The sequence below is a fragment of the Aedes albopictus genome, chromosome 2, assembly GCF_035046485.1.
Source record: "Aedes albopictus strain Foshan chromosome 2, AalbF5, whole genome shotgun sequence".
NCBI classification, from domain to species: domain Eukaryota; kingdom Metazoa; phylum Arthropoda; class Insecta; order Diptera; family Culicidae; genus Aedes; species Aedes albopictus.
In genome coordinates this window covers 421,972,366-421,987,204 of record NC_085137.1, presented here as the reverse complement: position 1 = coordinate 421,987,204, position 14,839 = coordinate 421,972,366, and the positions used below count along the sequence as shown (strand labels likewise).

The 14,839-nt window shown below is 39.6% G+C and overlaps 1 protein-coding gene across 4 annotated transcripts in view; it reads left to right on the top strand.

Moving 5' to 3' along the window:
• LOC109426613 (uncharacterized) overlaps positions 1 to 14,839 on the top strand; it is a 678,826-nt gene that overhangs the window by 356,416 nt on the left and 307,571 nt on the right. The window contains exon 8 of one of the 4 annotated variants that reach the window (XM_062853562.1): positions 154 to 659. The exons of the other annotated variants lie outside the window; for them this stretch is intronic. Coding sequence (XP_062709546.1) covers positions 154 to 167 — 14 coding nt within the window. The 3' untranslated portion in view covers positions 168 to 659. Of the gene's footprint in view, positions 1 to 153; positions 660 to 14,839 lie in introns of those variants that run through there. 4 annotated transcript variants of the gene reach the window in all.

The window sequence follows — 14,839 nt, the reverse complement described above, 5'->3', positions numbered from 1 at the left end:
TTACGGATTTTCATCGTTATCTGTGCATAGATTGATCGTGAAAGTTTGTAGCATCTGTCTGTTGCGTTTTAGTCGGCTAGATTATTTTCGTAGAGTGCATAACCATTTGTTATTTTTAGATCGAATTAAAATATTCTTTTTCTCTCTTTCTAGGTAAGTCTTCTTAAAATTAACATCAACATTAACAAGATATAAACTGAAACACAGGTAAGTGGCGATTGCTGGTGGTGCTGAGCTGAAGTTGTTTCACACATAATTATGAAGCAATTAGCAGGTATATATTGGAGTGGGTCTACGTTGTATGGAGAAACTTTAAATTTGGTCGCATCAACCTGGAACAAAGTTTTTTCAATCTATATTGGTGTCCAAAACAACGGTGCAAAATTTGGAAGCGATTGGTTGTGTCCCCGTATTCCGCATTGCGATTGAAATTTGTATGGAAGTTAGTATGGGAAAACGTACTTTTTGCATTCAAAAGTTGAATTCTTTTGTCTAATACCACGTAACTAATTACGTTAAAGTATAGCCTATTATATGCCGAAAAACTTTGCCGAAGACCGTAAAGTGATCCAACGCTTATGAAAAAAGTTATTTGCTTGGTAACTTAGGCCAAAAATTGAGATTTTATTATTGATGTTATTCCTTTACATGTAAAATGTTAAGCACCACCGGACAATCTGTACGTTATAACTTTTTTCACAAGTGTTGGATCTCTTTGCGGTCTTCGGCAAAGTTTTTCGGCATATCCTAGGCTATCGTCAACGAAAAACGCGTTAAAACTCTTACAATTCAAATACTTTTTTTTCAGTTCAAGAACGCTTCTCGAGGTGAACAGACGCTTTTGTTCAGCCGTCGAATTGTTATCGGTTTTTTGTTTTGTTATACGTGGTACAATATGTCGAGCACAGTAGCAGTGGAAAACACGTTGGCATTTCTCTTTCCAAGAGATGCTGCTCAACCAACTGTGGCTGATATGGCCCGTTTTATCAAAGCGCTGAAAGGTGATCCATCTTCGATGGAAACGGCCTACAAGATCTCCGAAGAGAAGTCAGTTTTCATTCGCTTTAAAAGCCAAGAAGCGATGAATTATGTGTACGCGAATAGCAAAAAAACGTTGTCTTACCGTTACACCGATAGAAAGGAGGTGACGGTTAGAATGTCAGTAGCTGGTAACACCCGATATGTGCGTATTTTTGACCTGCCGCCGGAAATATCAGATGCCGATCTGGTTTTAGTGATGGCGAAGTACGGGACGGTTGAACGTACCATTCGCAAGCGTTTCCCGGCCGAGTACGAGCTTAACATGTTCACTGGTGTTTGCGGTATCTACATCGACTTGGAGCAGGAAATCCCGGAGATTCTTTATTTCCGTAATCGTAAGGGTAGGTTGTATTATGACGGGTTGATCCAAAAGTGCTTCAAATGTAATTCGGACACCCACTTGAAGAAATCTTGTCCGCTTCTTCACGGGCAACAGAAGGGGAGCGAACAACGATCGACAACAATAGCTATCGAAGACGACAACATGGAGGAGAACGTAGAGGGGAAATCCAGCGATACTGATAGTGTGAGTGGATCAGTATCCAGCAATAAAGCAAAAAACAAGAAACAATCGAAAACGAAAAAAACAGAAGCAAAGCGTCAACGCTCAGATCCAGATTCTGACTCGGTGCTAAACCAGACACACAAAAAGCAGAACAAAGCCAGCCCGTCCTTGAGCGATAGCGATAATAGTTCAACCACCGTCCGTGATGCGGCTCTCAGCAAGGGTAGATACCGGATTGCATCGTACGAATGGATCGACAACGAGAGTGAACGACGACTGCTAATTCGCCTCCAAACGTCATCACCCCACCGCAAAATCGCTATTTTTCGAATGTTGGAGAGCACAGGTACCCTTTTCGCGGTGTTGCTTCACCGTGAACAACACCGCGAAAAAGGTACCTACACCCACCACCATTCGAAAGATGGTGTCGCGTCGATCGTTGCAGTTTATCGTTTGACAGTCAATAGAAGAGAATAGCTGAAGCCATCGGTACTCCGTTGAATCAGATGACCTTTTACCATAATTGATTTTTTCTTTGCGTTTTTGATTTTATTCTGTTGTAGACCGTGAAACTATTTTTTATTATTTTATTGTAAATGTTTCTATACTGAATTTGGCTCCGTAAAGTGCTACGCACGCCCGAGCCTTTTAAATAAACGAACTAAGAAAAAAAAATTACTTTTTGAACAAAATCTTCAAATCAGTTAAATAACTGATTGTTGTCTGAAATAGCTACATTACTTAACAATAAAGGTACCATAAAAATGTAAGCACAGAAACATCACAGATAATACTGGAGGCAATCGATTTTTTATACCAATGGTCAAGGGTGAGACCATTCATTTGCAAAGATTTACATTCATTTGCTATGATCTCAGTTCAAAAGCATGCTATCGAAAAACAATGTATGGATGAATTTAACCTTGTAGTTTTATCTGAAAGTTTGCCGAATAACTTTGGGGTCGTACGCGCATACCAAAGTCGTGAGCGAGCTGTGAAGGCAACTTTCCACAGCGTGAATGTAATTTACATTCACCGCGGAATTAAAAGGTACGAAACTGATTACACTCATTCGAATTTGATTAAAGGTTGAACAATAGATGATTAATTCTGCATGTTGCTGTATGTTTTAAAGCTGGTCACCCAGATGAATAATATTCTATTCTACTTGATATTCAGCCATCTATGTATTGCTGATTAAAGAGGTTGAACAAACCATACTTCAGACTAGTATTCAGCTGTCATTGTGTTCAGCCATTGGAGAGCTATGGTTCAGCTAATACTCTTACTGTTCAGCATTCATTGTTACTTGGATTTTCATCTCCCTTTTCATGCGCTCTTTCAATTGTTGTCAGAGAGTGAAGAGAGAAACAGCCCAACTTTTGCAGTTCAGTGTGTCAACCCAACACTGAGTTTCTAGCCCAGTATTCAAATTTGAGTGAATACAACCTAGTCAAAATTTAGGTTGAGTGAAAAAACTTAAAATTAGGTACTCTTTTCACATGGAAGCAAGCGGGAACAATTCAATAAAAACATCGATTCCATCAACTCAAAATTGGCTTGACGCAAGCAACCCCGAAGTTGAGTGGAAAGAACTCACTTTTGGGTAGTTTAGTCTCTCCGTGCAGTGGCGTGCGGCTTCCTGAATCTAGGCAACGAATATACTTGGTTATTATCCTAGTATTACAGTGCAAATAACAAACTAAAATTAAACCGATTTTTATAGCTACGTCTAATATTCGCTTACCACAAATAACACTAGTTTACAAAAAAAATGAAAAAAAAAAAAAACAAAAGTCATGAAGTACTATCAACGACCAAAATTTTTAATGCATAATTTTGTTCTGATATCAAGATCGTGCTTCAAAAAATTTTAAAGAACAGTTTTTAAGTTTTTCCTGAAAATCGAACTCTACAGTTTTTAAAAATATTGAATTTACCAAAATTCAAATATTTTGTGTTGCAGTCAACGAAGAATTTTGTGAATTCTGGAGCAACATTTGAAAAGGGCATACAAGCATTGGTAACAATGACTTCAGATGCCGCTCCTGAGCCCCCATCGGCTTATTCACACAAACTAAGACCGTTATCAGATAGAGCAAACATCGATCTTTCGGATAACGGTGTTTATCTGCGTGGGCGGGCTGCTGTTAGGTGCGTTTTATAAAAAAGACACAAGACCTCTTGGGCCCAATTCAAATGTTGCTCCAGAATTTTGTGTTGTACCTAGTATGAAGAGAGCAACTTTGCTTAAAAATAGAACAAAAATCGATTTCAAATCGACAGCCTTGTATGGAAAGTCGAAAAAAATTCTGCTCTACTGTATTTTTATTTCCTTCACGTTTTCGAACTCAGGACATACACAACAAATGATCATCAGCTTACCGAGTTCAAAAATGCTGTAAACTAGTGTAATTGTTTATACAAGTTTTGAGTAAATCCTCTGAATCATTTCCACATCTTTCCCCTCATCGCATCAAGTGAGAACGAATGATCTCCGGTTAGTTTGCTTCACGAGCCAACCGACCGATGAGCAACAGAGGTCTTAGCTGGTTCTGGTTGCATAAAACTTCCACATATCGTTCAAATCCATGCTTTCCCGCACTTCAACCATCGCACACCCTTCATGCTGTGCTGGATTCGTTTCCCTTCTACTTCCGAAAAGCAACACCTTTCTAACATGTGACCAACTTCCATACAAAAAGTGTCTTTATACTTATTTGAATCTGAAAAGTCGATGTAAACGTTTGCATGGATAATGATTTATATTACTAGCCAAAATTCTAGTTATTTTAAGGTTGCAGCCAAAATACCATAACAACCTAATCGCAAGAAAAAGAGATTTTGATCCCTGAACATAATTATTTTGCATAGAAATCAGCTCTGTCTTTATACTTATTTCGCGCAGTGTACTATAACATGACATTTTTTTTTTTCAAATATCTCGAAGGGCCCTATTTTGTCTAGAAAAGTAATGTTTGGAAATTTATTTAGAAATGCTTTTTCAATGTTTGCTCCAGCAAAAAATCCATTTAAACCCTTTGTGCCACCCCTAAATATCAACCGAATTCGCTCATTTCGACCACTAGATCACTTTCCACTTGGGGAATCATATCTCATAGAGATTTTTCAAAATAAACCCCACCTCAGCCTATCGTCAATAGTGCGGTTGAAATTGACTTGACCCCTTTGAGAGATAGTAGAGGTTTGTATACTGTCTTAACCCTAGCAGGGTATTAGGGTCAATATGACCGAGACAGGCACGCTTAACGTACATTATGCCATCGTGGTGCGAAAAACCATCTTAGGAGGGTTAAGTAAGTGAAGATGTGGATTCTTTTCGTAACTCACCACCATCTCAAGGACGTGGGCAAGACAACTGGAGATTGTTGAAGTCAATCTTGTTTAGGAGTCAGACATTAGTCCTGAATCTTTATGCTTTGCTAAAAGACGTGAAGGAAGCAACGCTCATACAACGATCTAGGAATGCACCATCACTAATATCAACGATATGGTGCAACTAGCTAAATGATAATGCATCAACAGTAAGATTTGAACTCTATCATTCATCATAGCAGTATCCACCTTTCGCAACTGAAATGGACATCACATCATCCCCCTGACAGAACAATACGCACTCGATTTTCAATTACACCACTGTACTCCACTTGAATCAGCTTATTTATAGCCCCATCAAATCGTTTTCCAATGACCCACCTGTGCCCCACGCGCTTGATGCTGAAATGTATATTTCATTGCAAGTCCCAACCTTGTCCGACAACTCGCCTGCCTGCCAATCCACCCCATCTGCACCGCGCTTCCTGTTGAACACACGTCACAAACATTTGTATCAACAGGTAAATGGTTAATTTATTCATAAAATCCCACAACAAGCCAGCGGCGGCACACACAAGAGACCGATGGCGGATGGCCATCCTGCCAGTAGATACCTAGTTGCTCGCTTCGCTCCGAGGCTGGCGAATGGAGGCATTGGCAAAATGGGGGCAGCTACTTCCAACAACACGGCAACGGATCAACAGGTGCTGGTAGTGGGGGTACTCGGCTTTATTTCCCTCCCGGCCGCCAACGAGCCAACGAGATCACATCCAGCGCAGGGGTGTCGCTGAGGACGTACTACTGTGCCACCCAACTTTAATATTTAATGGCTCGCAATCATCATCACACCGCTCCTCGTTGCGTTGTTGGTGCATCTCCAACTGCACGCCTGCTGTTTTAGCCAGCCCAGGTCATCAGGCAAGGCCACTTGCAGGCAGTAAGAGCGACAAAACATAATCACCAGTAACATGTTTATGAGTGGGGACCGCGCAGCCTAGTCACGCCGTAAGCCGTGAATTATCCCGAACAACAAGCTTGCGACAGGGGTTTTCAGGAGCTGATGTGAGAAACATAGAATTCTCTTTTTTTCTGACAGTGCGTCCTTGCTGGGACAGAGTTTGCTTCTCAGTTTAGTGTTCTATGAGTATCTCTGGTACTACCACAGTTATTAACAAAAAGATTTTTAACATAAGACAAAATTCAAAAATACTTGAAAGCCGTTGGCTGACGGCAAAGTTGTTATTCGATCAGAAGCAGATACCTGGAACTTGAAAACCTATTAAGAACTATTATTTTAGTAATAACACGGAAAGTACCAAAATCCTCAAACAAATAGAAGGGTAGATACATGGCGAAAAACAGCTGATGTTATTACAACAAGTAACAAATAATTAACTAGCTATTCATTCTCTGGGATTAAGCTAGAGCCCTAATAGCCGCAATGGTAAACGATAACTAGAGAAATTGTTAGGGTAGGAATCATACGCAAAATTGATATTCCTAGCATAACATGTGGAAAGGGCCTAAGTGCTTTTTGAAAACAAACACATTTCGGTCGCTGAAATGGCCTTCAGTTATTTCATTTAGAATGTCTTCAGGGATTCTGTGGCGAACTCTATAAGGAATTTTTATTACAAAATCCTTCATGATTCATGAATCTTTTCAGGAATTCATCAAGAGATTCTTTCGTTAATATCTTCAAGTGTTCCCCAAGATTTATTGAAATAGGACTTGACAAACTTCTGCAGGGATTTTTGAGGAAATATCTCCATGAATTCTCATGGGAATTCTGCTAATTTCCTCCAGGCATTCTTTTATAAGTGGTAACATTGTCCATCATTTCAACAAAAATGTCTCTATCCGTAGAGAATTTCTGATTCTACCAGGGATGATTCAACTCCTAGAGGCGTTCTCCTTTTAGGCATTCTTTGGAGAAATTTCTTCAGGCATTTCTTGAAAAACTTCTCTATGGATTCATTGGAGGATGCTTTCAGAGCTAGGCATGTTCATCTCGGAACTCACGCTTTACTTCCCTTCCGATGGGTATATCGGGAGTGGGACGTGATACCAGATCCTCGGCGTGATATTCACGTGGTGTGATGGTTATCACACTAGACCTGTGCGCCGACTTTATTTTGCTCGGCGGTGGCGTGAGGGCCATTTTTGGCCGGCGGCGGCGGCGTCATCGGCGTCACGCCGGTGGCAGCTTTCGGCGGCGGCGGCGGCGGCGTGAATCGGCGTGACCAAAATTTGACCGTAATTTCAACATTGACGAAACGAAGAAGTTGTCTTTACGCTGTAGAATTTGTAGTCCAGTCTTTGCTTTTTCATAACCATTGATGACATTATTGAAGTTATTATGCCAGTACACAGGATGAAGTATTTGACCAAAAAGAAACCAATGCTCAAACATCTTGTTTGACCCGATCGAATTTTCATTAGTGTCAAACAGATGTTTTTTTTTTCTGTTTATTTGTCAAATGACCCTGTGTACTTTTAATCTTACGTTTGAATGAACACCTTTTTATTCCTGTTTGGGTTCATCACTATTGTAGCCAGTAATAAGACCTATATCCGTATCCGTATTAGTGTATGTTGCATGACTCCATTGCAAATTAAGATTTTGCTGCAGTTTTCGTTTTGTTTTCTTAGAACATTAGATTTCCGGGAATAATCTCCGAAAGAATTCCAGAAGGAGCCTGGAGGAATCCATGAAGAAACTTCTGGAATATTCCCTGCAAGAACTGCTGTATGAAACCCTTAAGGAACTTCTGCTGGAATCACTTATAAGTAGTTCAAGAATTTATCTTAGAGAGATCCCTGGAAAAATTATTAAGAATTCCCGAAGGAATTCCTAGAGGATTCCCCAACAGAATTCCAGAAGGAATCCCCGGAGGAATTTCAGAAGGAATCCCAAATGGATTTTTAGGAGTAATACCGGAAGCAGTTTCAGGAGGAATACTAGTTGGAATTCCATGAGGGAACCCTGAAAGAATTCCAAATGAAATTCCCGCAGAATTTGTACAAGGTAATCCCCAAAGAATTCCAGCACGAGTTCCAAGCAAATTCCAGTAGTAATTCCCAAAGAAATCTCAACAGGTATTTCAGAAAGAATCCTCGAAAGTATTCCAGTGGGGATTTCAAAGTGAATTCGAGAAAGAATCGATTTCTAGGAGGAATCAACGAAAAATATCCAAGAGGAATCTCTGAAGGAATTCCAGGAGAAATCCCTGAGGATTTCTAGGAGGAATTACCGAAAGAGTTCCAAGAAGAATTCTAAGAGGAATCCCTGAAGAAATTTGAAGTGAACCCCCAAAAGGAATTCTAGTAGGAAACCTCAAAGGGATTCCAGAAGAAATCTCTGGAAAAAAATCAGGAGGAATCCTCGTTAAAGTCCAGGAGGAATCCCTGAAAAAAGTCCAGGAGGAATCCACGATGGAATTTTATGAGGAATACTCGAAGGAAATTCAGGAAAAATCCCCGAAGGATTTCCAGAAGGAATGCCAACCCCGAAGAAATTCTAGTAGGAATTCCATGAGGAATCTCCGGAGAAATTGGAAGGGAAAGCTCCGAAGGAATTTCAAGAGAAAACGCCGAAAATATTACAGCTCTAGAAGGAATCTCCGAAGGAACTCCAGAAGAAATCCCCGGAGGAATTCAAGGAGGAATTCAAGGAGGAATCCCTGAAAAAAGTCCAGGAGGAATTTCCGAAGGAACTCTAGGAGGAATCTCTGGAGGAATTCTATGAGGAATTCCCGAAGAACTCCAGAAGGAACCTCCAAAGGATTTCAAACCGAAATCCTCGATAGTGGAATTCAAAGAAACAGTACTTAACACGATTTTCTTTTTACTTCCAAATAAATTCCAGGAGAAATCCCGAATGAATTTTGGAAGAAATTATCGAAGGAATTCCATGAAGAAATCAAGGAGGAATCTCCAAAGGAGCTCTAAAAAGAATCATCAAAGAAATTCCAAGCGAAATCCACGACGGAGTATCAAATGAAATCTCTGAAAGAATCTCTGGTTGAATCCATGAAGTGAGTCTAGCACGAATCCTCGACGGAATTCCAGAAGAGATCTCCAAAGGAATTTCATGAGGATTTGCTGAAGGAACTCTAGCAGAGACCCTCGAAGAAATTGTACGAGGAATCTCCGGAAAAAATCCAAGAAGAAAGTTTAAGTTGTATGTTCGAAGGAATTCCAGGATGAATCCCCAAAGGAAGTCCAGGAGGAATCCACGACGGAATATCAGGAGGAATCCTTGAAAAAAATCAGGAGGAACTCTTGGAGGAAGTCTAGTAGGAAACCATGAAGGAAATCTAAGAAGAATCCCCGTAGGAATTCCAAGAGGAATCTTCGAAATAATTCCAAGACGAATTTCCCGTAGAATTCCCGTAGGAATTTCAGGAGGAACGCCCGAAGGAAGTCCATGAGGAATCACGGAAGAAATTACAGGAGAACTCGATGCAGGAATGCCAGGGGGAATCCCCGAAAGAATGCCGGTAGCAATCTTCGAACGATTTCCAGGTGGAATTCTTGAAGGATTTTCAGCGGAATCTCCCGAGGGAATCCTTCCGGGTAGAGGGATCCCTGCAGGATTTCCAGGAGGAATCCCCGAAAGATTGTCAGGAGAAGTCCCCAAAAGAATTCCTGGAGGAATTCTTGTAGAAACTCCATAAGAGATCCCACAATAATATCCTGGAGATATGCATTATTATTTTTCAAAGGAAATTCTTGAAGAAATTTTAACAAGATTTTCTGAAAGAACTCCTTTAGGAAATCTCTGATTTTACTCCTGGAGCATCCGTGAGTCCTCCTGGAAAAATCTCAGAAAGAATCTCAAGAGCTATACCTTGAATAACACATGGATGAATTCCTAAATGAACTTCTCGAGGAATCTCCTATGGATATCCTGAAGGATTCTTAAAAGGAACTTTTATACTAATTTTTGAGTGGATTTCTGTATGAATCCCTGAATAAACTTCTGGGGGAATCCTTGGATCCTCCTGTAAGATTCTCGGAAGGAACTCCTGGAGAGATTTCTGAACTTCTGGAGGAATCCCTGAAGAAATTCAGGAGGAACTTCTGACGAAACATCTGCATGAATTCCGGTAACTCCTAGAGGAATCTATGAAGGAACTCTTGGACTTATTTCTGTAAGAACTCCTGTATGAATTTCTAAAAGAACGTTATAAAATAGCTGTATTCGAATTTTGTCAAGACTAGAAAAGCAATTTCATAGTTAAATTCTATCGCAGTCGAATCCAAAAATCGTTAACTGCTGTTTCTATTCTATTCTATTCTAGTGCTTGCACAGCCAGTATTGAAAAACTTCCTGGAAATATCAGAATTTCTTCTGATATTTTCTTGTCAATATTAATATTTGCAGCATAGTCAGCGATGATATGATACAAATATTAAAACGGCCAGGTCCACTGTGCAGACTAATGGATTTAAAGATAATTCAAAAAATTATGGCAATCAATAACATGGTTGACACAAGTTTTCAAATTTGGTTATTGAAGAAACGGGGACAACCGTACCAACCGTTTCTTTATCAGGGGAATAATGTTTGGATATAGAATCGTTGGGAGTGGTAATACGCACTCCATTGGTATGTCCACTCCTGGGATGGAACACAGGTATTTGATCCATGTGTCCAGGCTCGAAAGCCTAGGCTTAAGCGCCATTACTCGCTCTCTGAAACGAGAATAAAAAAGCATAACAGATCCCACCCCCTATTAAAGCTATATACTTTTAAAATATTCAAAACTTTTATAATAACGAAAAAAATAGAAAGATCTCACCGGATTTAGGTTTTATTTGAAGTGTCATTCTGAATTGATGCGACATCAGCAATGCCACAATGAATATGGCCGATTCCGGTTTCATTCGGATCCACTGTTCTGCTACATGTGAAATGTTCAGATGGAAAACAATCCCTTGCATGTTGAATTAACATATTTTTTTGTTTTCGGTTAGTAAGGAGTTTTCCTAGCGACACTGATTTTCTTCCTACATATTTCCAAACACACTTGAAGTACCCACCTTCACATTTAATTTTCCAATTCAACAAAATACAAGGTGAAGCATAAATAATGCCTTCCTGTCGATCCGCACTCACGGAAGTATCGCTCGTCCCTTGCATCACTGTTTGATCGAACACTCAGGGTTAGGGAACAACTTTCGCGAAAATTTTATATCCTGTCTTCCATATCAAAAAAGCTTCTTTCTGTTTTTAAGACTCGATGTAGTGAATATAAATATACATCCCAATAGGCTACTAAATTTACGCGAAGACGACGAAAACTGCTGTCCGCCTGCTAGTGGCGTATCACCAAACAAGTCACCAGAGCATAAGCGTCCTTTTAATTTTTCTTCAGGTCTCAAACACATCAAGGAGCTGTTTGCGGAACGAATAACTGCGCTAATGCAAACACCCAACAAATTCCGTTAATCACTCGCGTTCGGCTTCCGGATGATACATATATCACCAGCCGAATTTCTACCGAAACCGCACAAAACAGGAGAGTGAAAAAACCGTGACAATTAAAACAAAAACACGTCCGATCGCGGCGACGCCTACTTTGATCCTCCGAATCCAAAAATCGTTAACTGCTGTGGGAGAAAACTCAATCCGTTCGATAACCATTGTTCGACAGAACAGCACTGGACGAAAAAATTGGCAATAATTGAGTCCCAGAGAAAGATACCAAATGTAACCGAAACGTCGGACAAGATTAAATAGCTGTATTTGAAATTTGTCAAGAAAAGTCATTACAAAGTCAAATGAACTTCAGAAGGAATCCTTGCAGGAGTCATCTATGAATCCTCCTGAAAGAATCTCTGAAGAGACTTCTGAAAGAATACCCGAGGGAACTCCTGTTGAAATAGCTTAGATAACCTCTGAAGGAATTCCTAATGAACTCCTGAAGGAACTTCTGAAGAGGTCGACGAAGGAACTTCTGGATCATTCCTTGTAAGAACTACTATACTGCATGAATCCTCGAAAATGGTCATGAATTAATCTATGGTGGAACTTCTGTAGGAATATCTGGATGAACTCCTACATAAATTCCTAACGATCTCCTGAAAGAATTTCTGAAAATTTTCCATGAGGCATACCGAGAGGAATCCCTGAAGGAATTTCAGGAGGGATTGTTGAAAAAATTCCAGGAGGGATTTCCTGAAGGTACCGTTGATGGAACTCCTGGAGTGGTTTCTGAAGAACACATAACGCCAGGAGGAACCCGTTGTTGAAATTCTAGAGGAATTCCTGAGAGATCTCCTAGAGGAATTTCTGAAGAAACTCCCGGATTAATTCCTGAAGAAACTCCTGAATGAATTCGTGAAGGTATTTCAGAAAAAAATCCCTGGAGAAACTCTCTGACTAATCTCTGAAGGGCCTCCTATGGGAACCCCAGATGAATCTTCTGGATGAATCTCGGATGGAGGCATCCCTGAATCCTCCTGAAAAAAATCTGAAGGTACTTCTGTCGAAATCTTCTGAAAAAAATGCATGTTGAAACTCCTAGAGGCATCCCTGAATCTCTGAAGGAACTACTGGATACATCTTTGAAGAAACTCCTGAAGAGATCTCTAAAGGAACTTCTGAATTCTTTGATTGGAATTTTAGAGGAATCTTCGAAAGAAAATTAGTATTTTATCTCAACTTTATGTAAACTAAATTATGTTCGTGCACTGATCAACGGCGTGAAATATGAAAATCGGCGGCGTGAAAAACATGGCGCGCCGCCTATATCACGGTCGGCGTCGGCGTGGGGCAAAAAGGGTCGGCGGCGGCGGCGTGGCGCGGCGGCGCACAGGTTTATATCACACCAGGACCGCTCATCTAAGTTTCCATTGCAAAATTCTTCAAGGGCTTCAACAAGAATCGCTCCAGAGGTTCGTTGAGAAATGATTTTAGTTATTTCTTTGGGAAATTCATCTTATGATGCACTATAAAATTCTTCTAGAAAATGTTTGAATAATTTCTGCAGCTATTCTTTGAAGGAATCATCCAGGAATTTCATTGGGAATTTCTCGAGGATATTCATTGGAAATTCTTAAGGGAATTGACATATCTTCATGGATCATTGGAGAATTTCTGGAATAATTTGTAGAATAATTCTTCTAATTCTTCCAGAATTCATCTAGAATATCGAACTTTTTTCCCGGTTTTCCAACAACAAATTTCTTCCAGGATTTGCTGAAAAAAATATTAAGATTTTTTTCCTGTTATTTTTTTAGAAATCTTTTAATAATTTCCCCAGTGACTCCACGGTGTCTGTGGCAAAAAGTATTATCGAAAAAAAAAATTAGTTCCGCTAAGTCACCCACCAAATGAAAGCTGAGGGTGCTCTCTTTCATTTTAGGCTAGGAGCGAAATGTTCTATCGGGGGGTTTAGAACAATTTTTATTTTTTTCGTGATTTCTAGAACAAATATTCGAAAAATACCCATTTTTTGCATACTTTTTACCCAAAACTTGTATGGGAAAATAACCCCCGATAGAACATTTCGCTATTAGCCTCAAATGAAACCATAGATTTTAGCTTTAATTTGGTGGGTGACTTATGGAAAGGGTTTCGAACTACTTCGGCACCCGCGTCAATTTCCGGCACCTAACAGCAAAGCAAATCAAAATATCATTTACCGCATATTTTCCAAACGCCCTTCCGTAGGTAATCGTCTCCCGCAACCTTTTCGCAACGGAATCCACAGTCAATGAGCTACACTTTCACTCTGAAGCCGCACAATTGCTCAAAACAAATATCACTCGCAGACGGGTGCACTTCGGCAGCACAAAGATGGGAGCCGAAGTGATTTCACATTTGGTTTTGCTGGAAGTTCGGCACTGGTGTCGAGAATTGGTGCTGGACTAGGTGATTCAGACGGAAAAAGTGGTTGAAAACAGTCGTTTCGTTGTGAATTTAGGTTATAAATAATTTTGTTTACATGTTGTGCCGGGAATAGGGCAAAAAACCTTACTGATTTTTTTTTTTCTAAAAATATTCTTCCACCATAGACACCGTGATTTGTTAAGGAATTCGTCAAGAGATTTTTTTTTAAACTTCATCTTGGAATTGCCCCAAGCATTTCATTGTGGTTTTCTTTAGAGATTCTTTAGGGTGTTTGTTCATATATCCATAGGGAATTTGTCCAAAGAATTGCTTCATCAATTCTTCCATGATTTTTTACAAATCGTTTCAGAGATTGTTTGAGAAATTCGCCCAGAGATTACTTCAGATTTTCCTCTTGGCATTGGTTTGGAGAATCTCTTGGAGATTTCTTAAGAAATTCTACCAAATATTTATTCAGAAATTCTTCTAAAAAATCTTTAAAAAATCCTTCGTAATTTTGTCCAAATTTCAGCCAAAAATTTCCTCACGGATTCTTTAAAAAATCTTCAGAAGATTCATTCGAAAATTTCTTCAGGGATTTGTTTCGAAATTCCTCCTGTTATAAAATTTTTTTCAAGGCATCTTCTTCAAAAAAATATTCATGAGTTTGAACAGAAATTCCTCCAGGGCTTCATTCAAAAAATCGTTCAGGGATAGCTTCACAAATTTCTTTAGACATTTATTCAGAAATTTCCCCAAAGATTACTTTAATAAAACTTTCAGCGATGGATTATTGTATAGTTTTTCAGAAAATTATTCACAAGTTTCTTAATTTTTTTTTGTATTGGAATTACTTTAGAAATACCTTTAAGGATTTCATAACGGGCTTAGTGGTCTAGTGGCTACCGCTTTTGATTCGTATGCAAAAGGTCCTGGGTTCAATCCCCGGCCCGTCTCTTTCCTTCTACTTTAAATCTTTCTATCCACTTTCTATGCACTCTCCTTTCTACATATACAACTCATGTATCTTCATATGTTCATAGCTATCGCTAGAACCAGAAACGGTTGAAAAGCCATTTCCCTTCCTTCCAACTTTCACAGCACAGTGTCAAACT